This window comes from Heterodontus francisci, chromosome 15, assembly GCF_036365525.1.
Source record: "Heterodontus francisci isolate sHetFra1 chromosome 15, sHetFra1.hap1, whole genome shotgun sequence".
NCBI classification, from domain to species: domain Eukaryota; kingdom Metazoa; phylum Chordata; class Chondrichthyes; order Heterodontiformes; family Heterodontidae; genus Heterodontus; species Heterodontus francisci.
The window spans coordinates 65,963,934-65,989,449 of record NC_090385.1 but is presented as its reverse complement, the minus strand read 5'-3'; the positions used below and the strand labels follow the sequence as shown (position 1 = coordinate 65,989,449).

The window sequence follows — 25,516 nt, the reverse complement described above, 5'->3', positions numbered from 1 at the left end:
GTGCCCTCGAGGTCCCCAAGCAGCTTCAACAGCGCCCATCACTCCCGGTGGGGCTGCCAAGTCTCCAAAGCTGCTGGGCCTCTGATTCCTATGGCAGCATTGAGAGCTCATCCATCGTCCTTAATAGGACAGTGAATGTGGAGGCGACCGATTAAGATGCTGCCTCTGGGAATATAGCGCTGGCGGATACACTTCTGGTAAGTGCAGGCTTGGGACCCCGTTTAATCCCGACATTGGGGTCCTGAAGCCCATGGTACAATCCAGCTCTCTGTCTAGAAGGCCTCCTGGAATCCTGCTGGTAGAGAACCTCAGTCCTCCTATCCACATCCTGAACTAAGGTCTCTAGTACTGTATTGGAGAACCTTAAACTCCACTTTCTGCCCTGTTGTGCTATTATTCCAGGTTCTTTCTGCTTGAACACTCTTCCCCAGCCACTTTCAGCTCTTACTGTTGCCAAAACGCACCCACCCTTTCAGAGGCGCAGGCTGACTTTAAGTAGTGCCAGTCTCACATGAACTTAGCCCCCCTGCTGAGAACAGCCACTTACCAGTATGTTTTGGGCTGGTTGCACACTGCAATCATGGTAATAAGCAGGCAGCACAATGTTTTCGGGTTTGCCCAATTTTGCCCCATAACATAGAAGACATTTATTTGTGAGTCACAGCGTGATGAGTATGCAAAAATTCTCAAGGTGGTGGCTAACTCATCTTCAGGTAGTAACTGACCAAAATAATGTTCCATGTATTTCAGTCAACTACTTGATTGCATTGTTTTTAGGTTCAAACAGCATCAAATTTAAAATGGCGAATAGCAGATTTTGACATCCTGCTTTGTTTTGGATGACAAGCCTAACTCTTTAACACAACTCAAACATTCAGTAATTGGCAAGACATAAAATCAATTCTGATACAACAGCATCTTCTGCTGGGGAACAGCACACTAGTAAAATATGATGCAAGGCGTTCTTCCCTGGTTCACCCAATCTGCCAATGACAAAAAGAAATTCCACTACCTCCCGAATGACATTGGCAAAAATGCAACCGGAATGGCTGAAATATTGCACAATGCATTGTAACAACTGAAACAAAAACTTTCCTGAAAAAACATGATCTGCAACCCAAATACTTAAATATTCTACTTTTACATGATTCTGCTGGGACCCGGACCAGAATAGGATCACACCAAGCAGACAATTTTGTCCACTGAAAACCATATTTAGTCCTGTGAATAAACAGGCACTCTCTCATGAGAAAGATTTGGACAACAAGTTTTTATTTGGGTATGTGATTTTGTGAAATATTATTACAATACTGCAATCATAAAGTGCTTCTGTTAAAAGTGTTGCAGAAATCTTTCCCAAATAAAGGTTTGCCTCGCACTTTCTTATGAAGATGAAAAACCAATGCTTGTTAAATTCAGGTAACATATGGAAACTGGATCACTTAAATCCAACCACACTGCTCTATAAAGCCACAAAATGGTTGAACTACTCAATGTTTTGTAACCTATTTTTCTCTTATTTTGTTTTCACACTGTACCTTTCTGCAAAGACAGCATAATATTGAGACAGCTGCTAACTAATCATTAGAAATTGATTATAGTATCATGCTGTTGGTATCGTCAAGCACTGACAGTGAAGTCAGATACAGTATATCTTATTTTTTTTACACCCAATCAATGAATCTCAAATGCATCCTTGGTATGCAGAGGCTTCAAGGATAAGCTCTTCCATGGAGTGAGATTTATGATCTAAAACCTGGAGACCAATTGTAAACCCATTTAAATGTATAGAGCTATGTTTATTTTTTTTTAGAGTAAGATGCATTGAAGCAGTTTACTTTTCAAAGCTGAGACATGTGAATCTTACAGAAAATGGATGAATCTTGACAGGTCTGGTGACATTCAAAAATCTGAAGAATCACATTCCAGTCGATGCCAAAAATATAACTCAAAAACAGCCCTTTTTATATAAGCTTATAAGGCTGGCTGGGAAATGTTAATTGAGATCTATGGCATGTAGAAAAACAGATAAATTCACAGGATTATTAATTGGGAAGAAAGCCGCATAAAATGTTAATGATGATCACCTGTATCCCTTTAAGAACACACAGTTACTCTTACCTAAAACACCATTATAACTCATGCAATAATAGAGGTGTTGTCAATAGTTTTCCATACTCCGTGTTAGCTTTTACTGGATCATGTAAAGATCAATATATAATTATATTCAATAATATTAAATTTAATCTGTAGCTATTCCTTTTAGATTAAAGAAAGAACTTGCATTTCTTTGGCGCTTTTCACAACTTCAGGATTTGCCAAAACTTTACAGCCAATGAAATCCTTAGAATTGTAGTCACTGTTGTAATGAAGGGAAATGCAGCAGTCAATTCAGGTTCCTCAAACAGCAGTGAGATAAATGGTCAGATAATCCAAGTAACATTAGTGATTAAGGGATAAATATTGGCCAGGATAGGAAAACTCCCTTCCTCTTCTTCGAATAATGTCATGGGATCTTTTTGCACACCCGAGAGAGCAAGTTGGTTGCTTTAACATTTCATCAGCAAGATAGCACCTCCAAAAATGCAGCACTCCCATGGTATTGCAAGGAAATGCCAGTCTCGATTGTCATTTAATTTTTAAAGTGCAACTTATCACCACTAATATCATACAAGCTCCTATTCTGTGACATTTTAACTAGAACATCCATCATAGATTACAGGTGGCAACCAAATTTTCCTTGTACTCCAGAAAAGAAAAATGGGCAGCAGCTGAAAGACGAAAGTTGTGAATGTTTGATTGGATACAAGAGATTAATGCAATCTCATTCTACGTTCATCTAGCTCAGAACTACGGGAGATGCAACTTCAAATGTGTACTGTTTTGCTTCACTCTTACTAGCTTGAGGGAATGAAATGTTCTCTTCTTTGCTCAAGTGTGACCCAGCCCAGTGCCACGTGGTATATTATACTGACTGGAGAGAACTGTAAAGTCTTTCCAGCTTGTACTGAATCTGTATCAGTGTAAGTAATTAAATACACGCTGCTCCAAGTGTATTCTATGGCAGGAATTTTACACCACCACCAGCCACCCCCCCCCCCCCCCCCACCCACCTATGCCCCCGAACAAGAGTCGGGAGGCCGGTGGGGCATAAAATTGTGTGGGAGGTGGGGTGATGCCGTGCTCACCACCGACTCGCCTCTGCTGGTATTTCACTAGCGGCGGGAAAGGTGGTGGGCGGCCCACCTGTCCTTAGGCCACTTTTGGCCCTTTATTTAATGGCCACTTAAGGGCCTCTTCGTGCCACCACTGATATTTTACCAGCAGTGGATCTAGACCTTTCCACCTGGGAGGCTGCCCAGTAAAACCTGATGGCCTCCCTTCGGGCTTGGGGGGGTGCGCGGGGTCCCACCTGATGGGCACACTGTCCCCCACAGAGCATCCCCCAGCGGCATGGGCTGCCCCTGCTAGAAAACCACCCTCCACCCTCGTGATCCAATGCTCCCCATCCCTCACCAGGGCTGATTGGTCCTGGCGAGACCCAACCCCACTTTATCAGCACGCCGGGGCCTCTTCAGTGGCTACAGCTCGGGGGACTGCTGCAGTCCTGGCAGTGGCTACTGCTCTTGGTGGCACTGCTGGGATTGAAGAGGTGCCAGCAGCTCTTGGAGGTGGAACATCCTGTGTCAAAGGGACAGATGCCATGACCTCAGGCAATAATTTTCTGTCTTGACTTAGTTTCTTCCGTGGGTCTCTGTCTTTGCATGACAGAGAGAGAGAGAGAGACTGAGAGAGATGCTCTCTCTTCATGTTCAGTTGCAGCCTGACTTCAAACTATTCTGTGAACACAATTCAAACCAAACCTAGGCCAGTCATGTGACTAGCTCCCCACCTGGATTGTTTGTGGATTGTTTCAATCTCAGTAGACATCCTCAGTAGGGGCTCTGGAATGCTAGCTTTCACACACTCAATGTCTTTTGATCAAAATCCATTTGGTTAATTGAATTAGGGAGCAGTTCCATTGTCTTCTCCAGGCAATTGTCTCTTAGAATGCAAATGTTTCCAGCCACTGTCCTTTTAGAATTCTGGTGTCACCATGTTCTCAGTCCAGTAAGAGTTTCAAATTAATGTTCCATATGAAGAAATTAGAAATTAATATGCCTCATTTTTGGTGGGTGTGGTTTTCCTCAAAATATATAGATATTTATATATTTACAAATGACTTGGGTATTGGAATAGAGAGTAACATTTCAAAATTTGTCTATGATATCAAACTTGGAGGTGTGGCAAACAGTGAGGATGATACAAATTGACTACAACAGGGTATCGATAGTATGGGCAGACAAGTGGCAAATGGAATTTAATACAGAGAAGTGTGAGGTGATGCATTTGGGCAGAAGGAATGGGGGACGGTCATGTAGACCTAATGGCACAGTTCTAAAGACTGTGGAGAGACAGAGGGAGCAGGGGATGCATGTGCATAGATCTTTGAAGGTGCAGGACACACTGAGAGAGTGGTTAGTAAAGCAAATGGGATCTTGGGTTTCATAAGTAGAAGTATTGAGTACAAAAGCAGGGACATTATGCTGAATCTTTATAAAGCTCTGATTAGGCCACAATTAGTGTACTGTGTCCAGTTCTGGGCACCACACTTTAGGAAGGATTTGAGGGTCCTTGAAAGAGTGCAGTGGATGCTTCCAAAAATGTTTCCAGGTTTGTGGGATTTTAGCTACAAGGTTGGGTTGGAGAAGCTGGGGTTGTTCTCCTGGGAGCAAAGGAGATTGTGGGGAGATTTGACAGAGGAGTATAATATTATGACAGATTTGGACAAGGCCGACAAAGTAAATTGTTCCCATTAGCTGATGGTACAAGGACTAGGGGACACAGATTTAAGATTTTGGGCAAGAGATGCAGAGGGGATGTGAGGAAGAACCATTTTACGCAGCCAAACCTGGAACTCGCTGCCTATGAGGGTGGTGGAAGCAGAGACAATCAATGACTTCAAAAGGAAATTGGATGGATACTTGAAGGAAATAAACTTGCAGGGCTAGGGGATAGAGTGGGACTGACTTGATTTCTCTATGGAGAGGTGGCATGGACTTGATGGATTGAATGGCCTCCTTCTGTGCCATAAACGACTCTATGATTCTATGACATGATATGAGATACCAATAATAATAATGAACAAGGTTTTTCTAAGCAAGTTTAAATATCTTAACTATAGCATTAAAAGAGTAGAAATTCCAGAGAGCAGTGTGTCTTTCATAACAGCAACTAATCAATGCCATCCATTGTGGAATCCACAAAAGTCCAACACAGTAACCTTTGGGCATTTAATGTGTGGGCAGATAGTATAAATTTGCTTGTGTGTAGGTCTGATCTTTGGCAGACTTGCACGAGCATGTACCCTAGTCGTTAACAGCCCACAGGTCGTATATGTAACTATTTACATGTTTCTTCCCTCCTCTCAGACTAGAAAAGGTTCTTTTCTTGCTCACTGATGGAGCCTGAATATGCAAACTGCAGAGTCAAAGGATGACAATTCTGAACCCTTCAAATCCAAACACTTACTCCTAGAAGTAACATAATGTGCTGTCTAGGGAAAGAAAACTCAAAGAATAATTAAGTGGAAGCCTACTATCTAAAACAGATGTCACAGCCCAAACAGAAAAGGAAAGGCTACAGAAAGGGAAGCAGCAGTTTGCCAGCCTGTGTGGAAGCTGCAAGTAATGTTTATTTAATATAGGGGAAAATTGTAACTTTGGTTAGAGTGGAAGATGTATAGACTTCTATTTTAGCCACTGAAATGATGTCAAGCTAGTGGACTGTTCATATACTTTACATTGATTTGATATCACTGCATGTGCTTTGAAAATAGTGTTACCTTATTTCTATAGCCCACAGAAAAAAGATCGAGTAAACAAAAAAAAAACTTGTTGAAAGTGCCATGCAAATGTGCTTTATCTGGCATGTTGTTTGTTTATGGTAATCTGAACAATTAGCTTAGTTAGTATCAACAGCCATAAATTTTAACCTGTCAGGGGACAGGTACCAGCAGTTATCCCATCTTAGCGCCTATGACAAGTAAATGAAACTCCAGAGGAAGTATAATAAATGAACAATATCTTTGAATAAACATGGGTTAAGGATTGAAGAAGACCTACATAAATATTAACATATCCCCACAGGCTGTTGCATTCTAGGAAAGCATTTGATATTTGCACTGCTAGCAGCTTGGAGATGAAGTACAGTAAAGCAGACAGTGATTTCACTTTTCAAAGACAGTCAATATCACTAAACCACACAATAAAAGTAAGCTTTTGATGTGAAGGCAATATATCTTTAAGAAGAAGCATCTTCAATATTGAACTTTAAAGTCAAAAATCAATGTTGCCTGACAGTGAAGAGCAGGCAAGAGATTGAGGCAGACTTAGCAGCTGTGAAAGCTGAAGGTTGCAATTACTCTGCTTCGAAATAAGAACCTAACTAGGCCAAGAAGAGCACAATGCTCAGAGTGGAACATGTTTATGAATAACTCAAATGCACAAATATAGAATATATAAAAATAGCAGATTGGAATTAATTCAAAGGGCAGTAACTGATAACATTACTTTCAGTACCAGTATACAATATAATACACATAAAGCTGGCTAAATTCTGCAGAATAGATGCTATCATGTTTATCTATCTATAATCCATACAAAACCTAAGATGAAACTGCAACTAATACCAACACATGTATCATTTTATGAAAACACATATTATAGTCTCAATAACATCAAAGAATGCTATTCTTTTAAAAATATTCATAAACGGTATTGGTTTGAGGTGCTTTTTTGTTCAGTCCAGTAATTACAACACAATACTTATTTAACAATTCTAAACCAAAAGCGATGTTTAAGAATCTAGAACTTGATAACATACTGTAGGTTTAACTGAAATTTTGACATGAAAAATTACAACATAACCAAATTTATGAATGCAAATCCTTTTGTTTCCTTTACTAAAATTATGTGTTGACAGATTTTAGGCATTACAACAACTCCTCTGGTGGCTCAGTGAGTAAATACATCAATTGGTGTGATAACACAATGTGCATTTATATAGCACCTTTAACATAGTAAAATATCCCTGGGCACTTCACAGGAGCATTATCAAACAAAATTTGACAACAAGTCTCAAAAGGAAATATTAAGACAAATGCCCAAAAGCTTGGTCAAAGAGGTCAGTTATCAAGATCCCTGGTACAAAAGCAAAATACTGCAGATGCTGGAAATCTGGAATAAAAACAGAAAGTGCTGGAAAAACTCAGCAGGCCTGGCAGCACCTGTGGAGAGAGAAGCAGAGTTAACGTTTCAGGTCAGTGACCCTTCTTCAGAAGAAGCCCTCATTGTCTCCAATACCCAGAGCTCTAGCTGGCTCCAATATCCAATCTATTATAAAGGATGTGATAACTGGACACTTACAAAATAATGGTCAAATTGGTCAGAATCAACATGGATTTATGAAAGGGAAATCATGTTTGACAAACCTGTTAGAGTTTTTTTGAGGATGTTACTAGCAGAATAATAAGGGAGAACCAGTGGATGTGGTGTATATGGCTTTTCAGAAGCCTTTCAATAAGGTCCCACACAGGAGGTTGGTAAGCAAAAGTAGAGCATGTGGGATTGGGGGTAATATACTGGCATGGATTGAGAATTGGTTAACGGACAGAAAACAGAGAGTAGGAATAAATGGGTCATTCTCAGGTTAGCAGGCTGTGACTAGTGGGGTACCGCAAGGATAAGTGCTTGGGCCCCAGCTATTCACAATCTATATTAATGATTTGGATGTGGGGATTAAATGTAATATTTCCAAGTTTGCTGTTGACACAAACCTCGGTGGGAATGTGAGTTGTGAGAAGGATGCAAAGAGGCTTCAAGGGGATTTGGACAGGTGATGTGAGTGGGCAAGAATATGGCAGATGGAATATAAAGTGGAAAAATGTGAAGCTATCTTCTTTGGTAGGAAAAACAGAAATGCAGACTATTTCTTAAATGGTGAGAGATTGGGAAGTGTTGATGTCCAAAGGGACTTGGGTGTCCTTGTCATAAGTCACTGAAAGCTAACATGCAGGTGCAGCAAGCAATTAGGAAGTCAAATGGTACTTTGGCCTTAACTGCAAGAGGATTTGAGGACAGGAGTAAAGATGTCTTGCTGCAATTATATAGAGTCTTAGTGAGACCGCACCTGTAGTATTGTGCACAGTTTTGGTCTCCTTATCTAAGGAAGGATATACTTGCCACAGAGAGAGTGCAACAAAGGTTCACCAGACTGATCCCTTAGATGGCGGGATTGTCCTTGAAACATACAAAATTCTTACAGGGCTCGACAGGGTAGATGTAGGAAAGATGTTTCCCCTGGCTGGGGGTCTAGAACCAGGGGACACAGTCTCAGAATAAGAGGTAGGCCATTTAGGACTGAGATGAGGAGGAATTTCTTCACTCAGAGGATGGTGAATCTGTGGAATTCTCTACCCCAGAGAGCTGTGGAGGCTCAGTCATTGAGTATGTTCAAGACAGAGATCGATAGATTTCTAGCTATTTAAGATATCAAGGGATATAGTGTGGGAAAATAGTGTTGAGGTAGAAGATCAACCATGATCTAGCTGAATAGCACAGCAGATTCAAGGGGCCGGATGGCCTAATCATGCCCCTATTTTCTATGTTCCTATGTTCTTAAGTCACTGTTTTCAATACCTGGAGACCTCACTCTCTGTCTCTCATACTGGAGACCTCACTGTCTCCAAAATCCAGAGCCCTCTCTCTATCACAATCACAATGCACACTGTTAATTCAAACAGATTGTTCAGCTCACGACATCCAGAAACAGAAGTGGGGGGTGCGGGGTGAGGAACACTGGGAGAGAATGTAAAAAAAATCATACATCACACAATCATAAAATAACATTGCATTATTGGATTGAAACAGTGAAAAATATATTTAAAATATTTTCAGCAGTACAGGTTTAATGTTGAACATTGGGTCATGAGAGAGACATGAGAGATCAGGTGGGTCGCATTACTGGTATAGTGCTGACTGTGATGGCTGCTGATCAGCTCAGAAATGATCTGGAAGCTGGATTAAAGGTGTTAGGAGAAGCTGTGGGGTGACTGCAGCCATGGCAGACCCCTTGGAATCTTCTCGTGGGCTCCTAGGGATCCCTGATGCAAATCACAACACCTCCAATAATGTATCATTCCTGTTTAGAGGGTTACCTCAATGTCATGAAAACGTGATGCCCTATGTTTTTTTTTTAATCCATCAGTTGGAAACCTAAATTAAACTTTTAAAAAGAGAGCAGCTAAGATGGTCACCACAATTTGCTTTGAAATACCTCACATTCCAAGGTATTGAAAGTGGGGATGAATATCTGGTAAATCTTCCACCAGAACAATGGCTTGCTAATTTTGAATGAGCTACCTGCTTTACCTCGATTAACAAGACATTCAAAGCCATCTTAGAACATTGACACTAATGGAGACAAACCTCAAAGAGTAAACACAGAAACAATGGGGCCCAAGAGAGAGATCGGAATTCTTAAGATCGAACTAATTAAGATGCAAAAGAAAGAATGCACTGGACAATCATGTGACAGTCTCTCTATCTGTATGAAAACTTGGAGTCTCTTTTGGCTACAGCAGACAAGCATCTGAGTTTTAACCAGTGCAGGACCCAAGTGGGGGGTCTGTCTCTCTCTCTCCCCAGGCAATGCTATAAGTTCGAACCCTGCCTGCGAGCTGCAAAACATCCAAGTCTATCATTGCTGCAGACAGAGAGTCCAGGGAGAAAACCATCTACCTCACTGTCTCCCAGAAAATCCTGAACCAGGTGGCCACCTCTATCAGCCAGAAACTTCAGGACCATGAGTTCATCTGGAAGACCACTGAATTACCAAACTCTACAGATTGTATATTCTCTTATTTGTTCTGGACTCTAATCCAACTAATTTCTTCATTCTGTAACCGATTTGTGTGTGTGTGATTCTCGTGCGTCTGTGTGTGTGTGTGTGAAATTAGGAGCATACTTTATTATGTTTACTTAGACTAGGTTTTGATTTTAAGTACAATAAACTAACATCTTTCTTTTTTAAACTCAAGAAAACCTGTCCAATTGATTCTTTTATGATCATAGCACCTAAACAGGTTAAAAACTCACTGAATTGGTAAGCATATCCACTGTTTAAAAGAAGTAAACTCTGTTGTGGTCAAACAAGGAGAGACAAGGGGGAAGCCTTTTGACCCCTCCTCATATGATCATAACAGAAATTTGAGGTCTCTCGTCTGGGATCAAAGCCCAAAGACAAATGAGAAATTGGAATTGGGAAACCAAATCGGTTGCTCGCAAAAAATGTTAAACTTCAATACAGATTTCCTTGTGGTTTTCAGTTCTAGAATACTAAAATGTCCACATTCGAGGCCAGTACCTTCCTAGAACAGAGTGAAGTAACTTGGGACTGGTTAAAAGCCCTATCTATTGAAGGATTGAGGAAGGTAGCTGGGCAGTTACAGATTACTATCCGTCCAAAATTTAGGAAAGCTGAAATCCTAAAACTTGTGGCCAACCATTTTGCACTTAAAACTGAAGACTCGGAGATAGGCTTATAGTCAGAAAAAAACTGTGTAACATTAGCTAAGATACAATAAGAACAGGGGAGACTAGAATTAGAATTCCAGAGAGAGAAAGAGGAGAGACCGTATCAGGAAAGGGAAAAAGAAACAGCTTCCCAAAGGGAGTTAATGCAGCTTGAACTAACTAGGGGAAGTCTCAATGCACCCAGTAAAGGCACCACTAGTGAGGGAATTACCCCTGACTCAGGATTGAGTGCTGAATTCTTAAAGGTCTCCCAGTTGATAGCAAAGTTCAATGAGGGGGACGTGAAAAAGCTTGCAAAACAGCTTAAGTGACAAGCAGAGAGCTGGACTCTACTATTGCAAAGGAAACTAACAGGAAAATCCGATGAGGTTTATTCACTGTTGCCTGATGAGAGATCATCAGACTATAAGATGGCCAAAAATGCTATCCTGAGTGCATAAGAGTTAGTACTGGAGGTGCATCACCAAAAACTCTAAACCCTCCAAAAGCAGCCTGAACAAACTTACATCAAATTTGAAAGAGTTAAGCAACTCACTTTTGACCAATAGATACGGGCCCTTCTCCAGAACTTCAGAACCCAGTTCTGAGGAAGGGTCATTGACCTGAAACGTTAACTCTGCTTCTTTCTCCACAGATGCTGCCAGACCTGCTGAGTGTTTCCAGCATTTCTTGTTTTTATTTCAGATTTCCAGCAGCCGCAGTATTTTGCTTTTGATTTCATGTTCTTTTATTTGTTCTGTACTCTAATCCAACCAACCTACTCGTCTTCACTCTGTAACCTATTTGTGTGTGTGTGTGATTCTTGCGTGTGTGTGTGTGTGAAATTTGAAGCGTAGTTTATCATTTTTAGATGCTTAGATCAGGTTTTGATTTTAAGTACAATAAACAAACCTCTTGTTTAAACTCAAGAAAACCTGCCCAGTGGTTCCTATATGATTGTAGCGCCTAAATCGGTTAAACACTCACTAAATTGGTAAGCATAACCAGTTTAAAAGAAATAAACCTTGTTGCAATCAAACAAGGAGAGGGATAAGAGGGGAGCCTTTCGACCCATCCTCACCTGATTATGACACCAGGTTCTGCATTGAAATCTGGTGTAGGGCTCAATCCATAAGCATCTGACCCAGAGGTGAGAGAGACTAAGCCAATTCTTGCAAAAGAATTTTCTACTTCCTTCCTATATTTTCTGGTGACCCATGCATGGAAAAATTGCTTTAATTACATCTAAGTGATGGCTTTTTTCCATGAACATCAGTACAATAATTTAAAATCTGAAGGAAAGAATTAACTTCTTCCACATCCATGTCTGACTAAACTGAACTTGGTTACAAAGTTTAGTGATCAAATGTGCAGGATCAGGCACATCTATACTATCCCCCACAATTGAACAAACTGTCAATATTCACTACATAGTCTCTCACATCAAGCTTGGCCATTTGCACAAAATATCAGAGAGCTTCCAGAAGTGGAACAGTAACCCAACAAGAGTCAGCACTTTCAGGGAGAAGAGGAGGAAAACATTCAAGGAACAAAATGTCTGCTGGATGAGAGGGACTTGATTCATGATTTATGTTGGTTTTCGATATTTCAGAAAAGAATGTTTTGTGTTTTTCGCATTGCATTCTATGCAACAGGCAAAGCGATGTTTAATGCAATAATTACATTTTATTAAAAGTAAGCACAGTGAGCCATCTGTGCAGATATCTATGAGATTATTAAATTCCTCAGACATTTTTATTCAGATCACCAGAATTCAACAGAAGTTGAAAGCAACTGTTTTGAAATAGGAAATCGGACAGCCCAAGTAATTGGGAATAGAAGTATCTTGCAAAAGTAAATTGGTTATCTGGAAAGAGCAAATACAGCAAATAAAGAAGTGTGAGGTGATGCATTTTGGGAGGACTAACAAGGCAAGGGAGTATACAATGGATGGTAGGACCCTAGGAAGTACGGAGTGTCAGAGGGACCTTGGTGTACTTGTCCATGGATCACTGAAGGCAGCAGCACAGGTAGATAAGGTGGTTAGGAAGGCATATGGGACACTTGCCTTTATTAGCCGAGGCAAAGAATATAAGAGCAGAGAGGTTATGATGGAGCTGTATAAAACGTAGTTAGGCTACAGCTGGAGTACTGTGTACAGTTCTGGGCACCACACTATAGGAAGGAAGTGGTTACACTGGAGAGGGTGCAGACGAGATTCACCAGGATGTTGCCTGGGCTGGAGCATTTCAGCTATGAAGAGAGACTGAAAAGGCAAGGGTTATTTTCCTTAGAACAGAGAAGGCTGAGGGGGGACCTGATTGAGGTATACAAAATTATGAGGGGCATTGATAGGTTAGATAGGAAGAAACTTTTTCCCTTAGCGGAGGGGTCAATACCAGGGGGCATAGATTTAAGGTAAGGGGCAGGAGGTTTAGAGGGGATTTGAGGAAAGAAAATTTCACCCAGAGGGTGGTTGGAATCTGGAATACACTGCCTGAAGTGGTGGTAGAGGCAGGAACCCTCACAACATTTAAGAAATATTTAGATGAACACTTGAAATGCCATAGCATACAAGGCTACGGGCCAAGTTCTGGAAAATGGGACTAGAATAGTTAGGTGTTTGGTGGCGGGCACAGACACGATGGGTCGAAGGGCCTGTTTCTGTGCTGTATGACTCTATGACTGTATGACAGCAGCAAACACAAAAATATTTAGAAGCAATCAGTTTAAAACATCACACAAGATGAACAAATATTGATGAATGAATAGAAAATGAGAATTGGAAGGTGGAATCACAACACCACTTTGTCAGCAAGATTTAAGTTGAATATTACAAACAGCCATTAAACACAGGCTCAGAATTTGCAGTCGTAATGACAGTGAAACTGTCAGCATTTGCCATCAATATGCCTCTGAAACTGACAACAACTTCTGGAGACCACACATGCTCAGCTAAACACTGGAATGGCTTTACTAAAATTTAGCTTAATGATCTGTTGACTTCTTCTGAAAACACCTTTATCTGGGAGTAGGCCAGCTCAATGGATGAGAGTTGCAATCAATCCATGACCCTCAAGTGCTGCAGTGGTCCTGCACATGATGGAAAATAACTGAAGGAGGTCCAAGGAAGATAAATACTGCCAGGGCAAGCTTTCTCAAACAAAGGGGTCAGCATGTAGTTGGACATTTTGGCCTAAATACCCAATTGGACAATAAGCCACTATCAGTATGATGTTTGGTCTCTTCCTAAAATTAAGGGAGAAATGAAACTGCTAGAGAAACTTAGGTGTTGCAACCGGAGAGGAAGGAGAGATCAGCTCAGTCACTGGAAACTATAATCAACTTGAAGGTAACCGCTTTCAAGTGATTGTATGCATTTCGCTTGCTTCATATTTCAGAAATAAATAATTATAAGTGTTAAGTAGTCCATAGCAGGGTGGAGCATTGTATTGCATGATTTTTAGCTATCTGGAATAACTCAATAAAACTTTATATCTGACTCAGTAGGCTGAATTTTATCAGTGCGCCACGCTCTGTGAAATCGGCAGCCTCCACATTGCCCTGCGATATTACGCGCGGGGGCTTATTTAAATGGAGGGGACAGAGCGGCCGCCCCCAATAACGTAGAGGCAATGGTATCCGGTGCTATTGCGCAGGCGCCAACGCCAGCGCCATTTTTTGAAGGGCTTCAAGCCCTTAGATGAAATTTATATGTTTAAAGGGAGCATTTTGCTAACACCAAATAAAGATCTGTTGACACCTGCAATCCTCTCTCCTACCACCACCCCCCCCCCCCACCCCACCCCGGCCAATAAATAAGCAGGCACTTATTATTCATATCCCCCCAGAAAGGTTTTCCAAGCTCCCCTCCCTCCCACACTGATAATTTTATTCCTCCCGCCTCCCACCAGTGTCTTGCCTCTCAACTCCCTATGGAGTTCCGAAGGTGCGCAAGTTGTAGCCGGTTGGCCGTAAAATCGGCGTGGGACAGCCGGCAGTGGCAGATAAGTTCATCTGCATTTTAATTACCCCCATTTGAATATTTTAATGAAGGCCCCGCTGCCAGGCGGGGGGTGGGGGGCCGCACCGAGGCCTCACCGCCGCCGCTAATATCCTGCTAGCATTTTACAGGCCTCCCCACCACGACCCATGGAGTTGAGGGGCTGGTAAAATCCAGCCCAGTGTGTTGAGTCTATTTTATTATTCTTGTAATACTTCTGTCCGAACCAGAAAATGTAAAGTAAAAAGTTCTACAATGCCGAAATCCAGCGATTGCTGACAAAGATCCTATGCTTCTCCAGATGGTGCGCTGTTGAAGTCCCCGCAGATCGCAATCAATTAGAAATCATTGAACTGACAAGAACCTCCACTTTTTAGTCTCACTGTAAAATTTGAAGAAGTTATACCTTGTTGTATGAGACATAGTTGGGTTTTTAACAGCATACTAAGTTCATAATTACTGCTAAACAGCCTGACTACCCTTGTTCGAGTAATTTTCTTTTTGTTGAATGTCAAATTCCTCCATTATGATAAAAAATCCACATATTTAAATTTTATTTTAAATTTTGTTTGTGAAACTTAAACTTCTTTCTTAATCCCATATGCATGTCCCAATCATTTATTTTGCTATCTGTAAAATTTAAAATTAATGGTGAAAGGATTTGTGTTTCTCTTATTCCCGATTTGCTGTCTGTGGAAATATTTCAATGTGATTGGCTGCCACCCTGCTCGATGACATCACTGCTGCTGGGCCCCTGGGGATCCCCTTGACTTGGAACTAGATTCAAACTGCCATTGGGAAAGGGGAAATCCATGCCTTAGTGATCACTAGATCTTTGTGAGCAGCTTTCTTCAAGGTTAGCGATGAGTCCCATTGCTTTGCCACTGACTGAGAAATCCAGTCCACTTTGTTTTTCCACAGCAACAGAAAATGTCAAACACGCAGAACTTTTTTTAAAAATTAGAATACCAGTTAAATTCCCTGTTAATCTTATCTCACATAGGTTTTCCTTTTCTGTTTCCTTCCTTCCTATATTTTTCTTGAGGGCCACTCATACAGAAACCACTTTAACTACATCCTATGTAAGACGAAGGCTTCAACCAAAGGATTTGAATAGAATGTGCAGTCGTCTGAAATAAAGAATCAATGGTGAGATGTTCCTATTAGACTGACCATACAAAGGAGCAACAAAGAATTCTGTGTATGTAATGAGCTTAAAATGCAACAAGTACTTCTGCACAACATTTACACATTTCCCAAGAAGCTCAAAGAAGGAAGATTGTCTTTGCTCACTATTTGTAGTGAAATCATAAATACAAATATAAAAAATGATTTCACCAAAGTGTAAATTCAAATCTTGCAATTGCAGCACAAATGTTGTAGAGAAACATATCAGGTGGAGTGAGGTCTCTCCTGTTTCGAATGAAAACATTATCCTATTGTATATTTCTTCATTTTTTTAATTCCACAGATATGTATGGAATAGATCAATTTTTTTTTTAATTGGACTCATGGCTAAATGAAAACTATATCTTATCTCTCTAGACCACTAACTAAGAAGCAGAGTAGACTCTGAAAGAGAGCAGTCCAAATTATTTGATCTGTTAATGAATCAGATAAAACAGGTATCAGGGTTGATTTTGGTGTTGCATATGTATCGGTTGGACATATGTGATGACTGAATGGAGGAATTGCTGAAGGAGCTGCGCAATTTTGATGCTCAGCCTTAACTATCATGCATTTGACAAGCTGCCAGCATGAATCACGTTCCCATTGCACAGCACTCCAATTAGGAGGTGGGAAATTTATCAAGGCGGCTACTTCTCAAAGGCCAGCAGCAGCACTTTAAAGGGACAGGGGCAGGATTTTTTCTTATAGGGAACAGAGACAAGCAAGGCAACATGACTTCCAGCAGAGGTGTAAGGCTGTCTGATACAGCGATGAAGATCCTGAAAGAGCAAGTGACCATCAGGAATAACGATCACTGCTGTGTCAGCTGTGGCAGTTGATCGTAGTTCTTGTCACAGGAAGTGACACAATCTGTCATAGCTTCCCTTCAGAAGTGAAGCCTCTTTCTGCACTGTTCCTCTGAGAACTGTAGGTATGTTGTCCTGGGCCTATAATCACTGTTGTGAGGTGCAGATAAGAGCACACCTCCTATTTCTTGTCCTTCCAGCTGCTGCTGTTCCTCCTCATCTTGCCAGAGAGGAATTCCCAGAAGAACCCTCATGCATAAAGAAATATGGTGCTAGAAGCCCTTTAATAGTTCAAAAAATTCTACAGCAACTACAAATACATTCAAATTGCCTGAGGTGGAGAGAAACAACAAGCTAATGCAAGAAAGGTGTCTCCCAGCACTTCTTAAAGCTGCACCTGAAAGCATCTGAGGATCCCTTTAAATATCACTGGAAATGGTCACCTCCCAACTCATACCACCATGGGGTTCTTATTACATTTATAATTGTCCTAATACAAGCAAGTTCTAGAACATGTCAGAGTGTGGAATGACAATAGGCCATTCAACCATTCCCTTCCACAGCTGATAGACAATATCCTTACCACCGGCCATTGAAACTCCTGAGGGGGAATACCAACCATAGGCAGACCAGCAAGACAACAAAGTTCTGTGACATTTATCCTGAGCTCTTAAAGTGAAACTTCAGCATATTTATATAACCATACAACCCACCCTGCTGAGCTCTTAACTATTGCTTTACACAAATGATTCGTTTGTTGACCTCACAGCAAAGAAGTAATTATGAAGAAGGGTCACTGACCCGAAACGTTAACTCTGCTTCTCTTTCCACAGAAGCTGCCAGACGTGCTGAGTGGTTCCAGCATTTCTTGTTTTTATTTTAAGTAATAATGGGCTACATGGCGGCCGTCCTCCACTGGATCCTCACAGCCGCACTGACACAATTACATGGTGGGTGGCCATTTTACATATTCATGGCGGCTGCCCCACTAAATCACATGCTGGGGGCAGCCTCAGCAACGCCGTTCATGGCGTCATCTGTTGAAGGAGCAGGTGCTGGCGCCATTTTTAAAGGGCTGCCAGCCCTGCAAACAGCACAACATAACATAGAGTTCATCCCTCTTACCCACCCCCCCCCCCACCCATCAGAGTGCAGAGTTCACCCCTTCCCCCCCACCCATCAGAGTGCAGAGTTCACCCCTCCCCCCCACCCAGCAGAGTGCAGAGTTCACCCCTTCCCCCCCCTCCACCCAGCAGCGTGCAGAGTTCACCCCTTCCCCACCTCAGTGGTGCCAGCTTTCCCAGGACGGGAAAGTGAAGGGGGGTGAGTGCCGCTCGTCATGCTGAGGATCAGGAACTGAAGGTAAGATTGCTGCAGTTTATATTTTAATTCATGAAAATATGTTATTTAAATATGTGAAGTCAGGTTCTGTCACAGAGTGGTGGTGGGGGTGGGGGTGGGGGTCGGGGGGTGGGGGGGCGGTCGCCACAGAGCTTCTCTGCCGGGAAGATCAGGCCCGGCAATCCAGGGGTCAGGTTCCGTAGTGGCCACTGCCACTCAAGATTTTCCGGTTCCCCTGCTACGGAACTAGACATCAGGCTGGGAACAAAATCCAGCCCTATAATCCTTACAGCATTTAATCAGTATCTGTTTACTGAGTTTTTAACCAGGCTGGAGTAATGCTTGCGCACACTCTTTGTATTAAAGCCTGGCTCGGGTATAAAATTAAAACCCAACCCAGGCCTGATCCGACCGCAGCCAACCCGAACCCAACCCGGGCCCGGATCCTTCAATTTTTTTTCATGCCTGACCCAACCCGAAAATATCAAAAGTGTTATTAGTACAGAAAAAAAATTGTGTCAAAAAGTAGATTAAAAAGAAAACAATACAAAACAAAACCCGACCACAGCCAATCTGAACCTGACCCGACCCAAGCCTGAATGCTGGACACAGAATATCGACCCAACCCGACACGTAGTCGGGTTTGGTCGGGTTCGGGTCAGGTCTCCAGGCTTTACTTTGTATTAAAGAAAAACAAGAAATGCTGGAAATACTCAGCAGGTCTGGCAGCATCTGTGGGGAGAGAAGCAGAGTTAATGATTCAGGTCAGTGACCCATCTTCAGACCTGAACCTTCTTCACTGACCTGAAACGTTAACTCTGCTGCTTTCTCCACAGATGCCGCCAGACCTGCTGTGTATTTCCAGTATTTCTTGTTTTTATTTCTGATTTTCAGCATCTGCAGTATTTTGCTTTCATTTATTTTGTATTATACTTGCCTGTTTCCTGTAGTATTTCACTAAGTGCGAGATAATCTATATTACAAAATGTTTTGTAACAACCCATTTCGGGTATTTAATTATTCAACATGGTGACCACCACTGCATTCCACACAAAGCCCACAACAGTGGTTTTAACATTTTGTAATTGGCCTAAAAATTGACCTTTATTTTTCTGTCACAATTTTTTGAAGAACCGTCACTGTAATTAATTCTGAGATTAATTTTAAGACTGCAATGCCATTAGTGCTGCCAATTAAGCAATGGAGCACAATCATTTCATTTTGAAAAACTGTATATAAAGAAAAATCTAATGCTTTTAATAGTTCATCATTTTTTTGCCATTGCTATAAATTAATTGCCTTTAATCGTCAAACATCAAACCAACACAATTAATTAATTGCGTTTCAGCTCCATCTTTCAATGCTACATGGAGTAATGATTTAGATTAAACTGTCATATTAATTCTTGAATCAAACTTATGTAGCGTTCAATCAAAAGGTCAAAATTGAAGTCTAATTTGATAATGCACATGCAGCAAATTGACCTCAATTATTCTTCAAATATGAGAGCGAACTGGGTGGCAGAGTAGATTCCAAGCACTGCTCTTGGGGGCTCACTTTCAAATCCATCTGACTGGTTGAATGAAACGCTTCTGCTTTGTAAAGAACACAGAGACATAAAAATTTACTGCACTGGAAAAAGAATGCTGTGGCTGATCTGACCGGTCCCGATAATCTGTGAAATATATCTTAAACAAGAACTATAGAAGTTTGCAGCACAGATGGATATCATTCGACCCATCAGATCTATGCTGGGCCTTTGTGTAAGCAATCCAAATATAACTGCATAACTTAACAAATGCATCTTCACCTCCACTCCCCTTTCAATATTCCAGAGTCTGTTCTGTCCACAACACCCTAGTCCACTCGTCAATCACCCCCCACATCCCTTCCCCTTCCCACAGCACCTTCCCATGCAAGCAGAACAGCTGCCTTTTTACCTCCTCCCTCTCACTGTCCAGGGCCCCAAACACTCCAAGTAAAACAGCGATTTACTTGTACTCCTTGCAATTTAGTATACCATATTCGCTGCTCACGATGCAGTCTCCTCTACATTGGGGAGACCAAGCACAGATTGGAGAATCACTTTGTAGAACACCTCCTTTCAGTCGACAAGCGTGACCCCGAGCTTCCGATCGCCTATCATTTTAATTTTCCACCCCATTCTCACTCGAAGCACTCTGTCCTCGGCCCCTCTGTCCTCAGCCCCTCAGTCCTCAAGAAACAGCACCTCGGCCAGAAATTTACGCACCCCTCCCCCGCGGGAGCGGGCTGAAGGCGGGCATGGGGGGATGTAAAATTGTGTAGGAGGCAGTTGTGTGGTGGGGGGGGGGTGCCATTCCCCTCATCTTCCCACCCAGGCTGCAATTTTACGAGCGGAGGAGGAAGTGACAGTCAGCCCACCCGCCCCAAACCAATTAAGGCCCTTCAGTGGCCAATTAATTTGTTAGCTGTGGAGGCTACCCAGTAATACCCAGTAGTTTTGATCGAACACCCTGTGCCCCACGGAGGGCCCCCGCTGGTGCACCTCCCCCCGCCCTCCTGATCGACCCCACCACTGCCTTGTCGGGGCCCAGCAATTTTCGGCTCCAGCATCCATGATCCTCCTGAAGCTGGGTGCAGTCCCAGCAGTGGCCATCACTCCTGGAGGCAGAAGTCCCGCCCAAGGCCAATTAAGGGCCTGGATCATGCAAAATCTTTGCATGGCTCCCAGGCCCGGCGGAGGTGGACCCGCCTCCGACTTTTAAGTCGGTGGGCGGGGCCTCCACCCCGATGTAAAATTCCGGCCCTCATCTTTCGGTTAGGCACCTTATAGCTTTACAGATTCAACAATTTCAGATCATAAGCTCTGCCCCCACTTTTACAGACAGCAGCTGTTGCTAATGATTCTGCTATTCCCCAATCGCTGTTCCTCAATACCCATTTTTTGTTTTTTTTACTTGTCCCATTCCCATCTTCCTTTGCCTTGCACCATCATTCCTTTTGTCATTTAATCTCTCCTGCCTTCTGCCCTCTCACAGACGTTCCCTTTTGTTCTTTCCTCCACTCCCCACTTTCCCTGCCTCTACACTTGCTTAAAACTTGTTACATCTCTAACTTTTTTACAGTTCTGATGAAAAATCATTGACCTGAAATGTCAACTTTCTTTCTTTCTTTCTACACAGATGCCGCCTGAGCTGCTGAGTATTTCTACTATTTTCTGGTATTATTTCCGATTCCCAGCATCCGTAGTATCTTGCTTTTGCGAACTAATCACACTACTCTGATCTCCCTTCATTCTCCTGTATCTTCCATGCTTCCAGTATTTATTTAATTTTCTACTTAAAATTAACCTTCTTTGCCTCAACCATTCCCTATATCATAACATTCCATGCTCCAATCACCCACTGCATGAAGAAATTCCTCCCAACCTCTTTGCTCACTCTCTCACTCTCCTGGTGAGCAACTACTGGTGTGGCATGGATCCCAAATTGTAACTAGCCATAATTTGATACTTCTGAGTATTAAGTAGTGGATACTCTTACAGTGATCACATGGATGTTGCTATGAGAAATGAAATGTTGCAGAAGTGTGGTGGACAGTGCTTTTTTGCAATCGGATTTAAGACTTGATACAGAACTGCTTTACTCTGCATCTGACCCATGCTTTAATCAGTTTTGGAATGCTTGAAGATGGCACTTTTAGGGACAAAATACTGTAAACGGCACCCCCTAGCATTAGCATATTCAATTTTGATCACCTTCCCCCTAAAAGATGAAATGAATAAAGTGAGAAATGCAAAGAGCGAGGGTAAAGCATCGATAAGGGAGTAAAACAAAGAGAAATGGAAAGGAAAATGTTGCAGGATCAGTCTTGGTTTGACTGATCACACTCTAAAGCAGCACTGAAAGTGTTCGTAGAGGAGTCTGTGGCTCAGACAGTTGCAGCTGAGGTAGAAGTGAAAACAGTTGCCAAAGTTGCAAATCTAAAAGCAATACACAGTCTGAAATATTATACTGGAACCCTGACTAAGACATCAGAATAGTTTCCATACTTTTGCTATAATTGATTACACCCATTTATCTGCTCTATTAACTTACATTAAATGCAATTTTTTAAATTTCATTATAAATCAGAACTAAGGAAGACTTGCACTGGGTTTTGACTACAGTAATCGCTGCTTCATTTTATGTCTAAATAATCATTGATGTGGTACAGCCTGCTAGATGTACCTATATGTTATTTACTATTTATTTGACACATGCAAACTTATTACACTGGAAAGATTCTGGTCTGGAAGTTGCGAATACATATTGGGGCCCCAATAGTGGATGGTGTGGGAGGTGGGTGGGGGGATCGGTGCCATCGTCTGACAGCAGCATTAAACCTCAAGTCAATTTCAAACAGCTGTTTAGTTAACATAAGGAGCCAATGTTCTTATTCCAGACAGTTTCTCTCACCCTGATTCAATCTTGTTTTTTGCCAATTTTCCTATTGCAACTTTTCACTTTTCTCTTTTTATAGGTATTGATTGCATTCTCACACCGTAACCCTTGCCTTTTTTTAATTGAGATTCATTCTTTCATCCTGTCTCACTCTCAGTTCTAATGTCAAATTTGGGTAGACAGTCAGACACCTGAGATTAGCTTCACAAAGTGTTTACATAGATATGTTGACTAAATGCATATATTCCTTCATACTCTGTTACTATGGTTGTTATAAACTGGTATTGAAATACAGCAGGTGGCCATATGAGAGAAAGAATGGCAGCATTAATCTGTCATGAACCCTAACTGCAAATTATAGTTAATTACTTTTTAAAAAGCATGTTGTAAGATTGTCATCTAAATCAAGTCAGGGACCTGCTCTTTGTGGAATACCAAACAAAGATTTTCTTATAAATTGAACCTCATTATTACTCATTAGATGTTTGAGTTTGTACAGCCTTTCAGCAGTGTATTGTCTCGGGAAGTCGTTAACCACCATTATGTACCCTCTGTCTATTTAATTGAGTCAGCAACTTCTGCCTCTGTTAACATTTCTGATAAAAATAGATGTGGATTGGTTGCAGAACTAAACTGCTTTGGTTTACAACAGTGTGTTGAGTTGGCTAGACAAACTATCTGAGCATTATCTCTAACAATAAAATACAATTACAATCTTTGTATACGTATTCGGGGAACATCACAAACAATATTTTCTTTAGCTTCCAACCCATGCTGCCTCTGGTGCTAATATCCTGGGAGACATTTTGATTGTTTTGAGTGATACAACTGTGAAGAAGGAGAAATACTTTCTCATGACATTAATACTGAATAAAAGAAAAACATAGAGTAGAGGGTAATATAATGCCCCACTATTCATAAAACTTCAGTTCTCTTTTTTTTAAATGTTGTTCTGAATTTCTGTTGTGCTGAAAAAAGGAATCTGCATTAACTGTTTTTGTTGGAACTTCTTCAAGCTTTGCTTTGTTTCAGGACTGATTCCATGCAAAATGCAAAGCTTGACTCTAAAATATTGTGTAACCATCAACTCCACTACTAATGAAGTAGCCCCACCATTTGTTTCAGTGCCAAGCCTGAAGATATTTGGATTTCTGATTCTTATAATATTTGAACTATTCATCAAGCAGACAATGAAGCCCTGCATATCTATTTTTTAACATACAAACTGTAGATTTAGATAGATTCAAATCCCATGGTATGAAGTAGTATAATTGAAGTGGATTCAGAAACCTTGAAGGTATTTAACAAGTGAAAGAAAATGATTAAAGAATAGAAAACCACTGACCGTGTCAGAAATTGGACTGCTGAAACACTTACTTCAAAATCAATTTCAATTTATTTTCTTGAATCTTTTGAGAGGGATTTTTTAATGTTGCAACAGCTTACACCTTGAAAATATTTTTGATAATTTATTATTTATCATTTTTAAAAAATAAAATTATTATTGTTGTAAAAGTATATTATTGATGTATTTTTAAAATGCCTGATTTACTCACCTTGTGGATCTCCAACCATAAAGCAGTCGAAAGACATTATTTATTGATAGAATTAATATTCTGAAATGCTATGTGTTAGCAGAGTAAGGCTCAACTCAGGAAACATAATCACCTTGTTCAATTCAACTTGGCTGTTGTTCCTGGTAAGGGCCAGATATGCATTAATGCAATGAGTTATGATACAGCTTCAGTATTTACATTGGGTGCACTAAATATTAAGAAATGTGTTAACTCAGTCCAGGTGGACTCTACACCTAAAGCTGGTCTGTAGCAAATACAAATAAGAGAGCGAAAATGAATCTCTTACCTTTGAGAGTAAAAGAACAGGTGACACAGGTACCTCATCCAACCAAAAGTGTATCCAGAGCTTGATGTTGCGTTTTCTTTCTTGTAATAACAAAAGTTTCTTTTTATTAAGCTGTGCCTTTAAATATGTTGTTTAGTCCTTTAATAGCTAATTATTTTACAGAATGCAATAGCAACCTTCTTCCTCTTTCCTCTGCCCTTCAAAGACTGATAAATGTTTGCCTTTTACCCCAAAACACTTTCCTTTGAGAGGAAGTTGCAGATAATTGTTTTCCGTTTCACTTCCCTCAGCATCCACACTAAATAATCCTGAGCCCACAGATCATTTCCTTGTTTTTTTTGATTATCTATATATATATATATATATATATATATCTGCTTAGTCCATAACTGCAGAGACTGCCAGTTAATGTTCTAAACTCCCCATACATACCTGTTGGGATTAATTCATTTGAGATGTAATTATCAAGTATAAAAGGCTGGGAATATTTCAATAAACCTCTGACACTTTCATCTGACTGGCAAAGAGCTTAAACTGAAAATAATAGGGAGGTATCTAATATTTGTTATAATAGAAATGAATTAAGCAGGTAATCACTTCTCATTGTCATACAACAGTGTACCGAAAGTGGAAATTTTGCCTTGATTATTGCTATTATTGAAAGGCGAGATCATAGAAGAATGTCTTTGTGTTTAGAGTTGAGAGTGATTACTGTATGTGTACCCACACTGAAATACTGATGCAGGCCCCAGAGGCATTTAGTGATTCCCACAGTAAGCTAAAGGTTTTGTACAAAACTGTTGACGTCTTTCTCCCCCCCCAAATGCTTGTTCGAAAACTAAATTTAAGACATAAAAAATTTATGGCAGCCAAATGTCACACGAGTGAGTGAGAATGTATTCTGAAGTTTGGTTCTTGTTTTATTTATAATAAGAGGAAAGTGCTGAAGTTTTTCTTTCCTGCAGCCGGGACAAAGCTGAGATTAATCATCGCTAGAGAGTGAAAAGTAAATAAATTCAGCGAGTCAGTGGAAATAACACACAACAGAGGCGACACACACAGGAAGAATAGAGACAGCCTTCAGATATTTCTGAATTATTCTGGCACATACAGATGAGTTGACTAAATTAATTTCAGTCTATAAATATTGTAGGAAGCAATTGTAACTGTTTCTTAATAGCAGAATATGCATTGATTTCAAAGACCAGTGTGGCAAGTTGTAGAGAACTCTAAAAATCATAATAAGTTTGGGACACTTAATGACATTTTAGGACCTTCCTATTAACCAACTATACG

The 25,516-nt window shown here is 41.0% G+C and overlaps 1 protein-coding gene across 2 annotated transcripts in view; it reads right to left on the bottom strand.

Annotated features, from left to right (window-relative positions):
- Positions 1 to 24,410, bottom strand: part of LOC137377726 (kelch-like protein 4) — a 415,621-nt gene extending 391,211 nt beyond the window's left edge. Inside the window, exon 1 of one of the 2 annotated variants that reach the window (XM_068047695.1) lies at positions 24,221 to 24,410. In XM_068047695.1, coding sequence (XP_067903796.1) covers positions 24,221 to 24,258 — 38 coding nt within the window. In that variant the 5' untranslated portion in view covers positions 24,259 to 24,410. Of the gene's footprint in view, positions 1 to 23,734; positions 23,800 to 24,220 lie in introns of those variants that run through there. The other variant, XM_068047698.1, reaches the window with a different exon arrangement.
- Between the last annotated feature and the right edge of the window lie 1,106 nt (positions 24,411 to 25,516).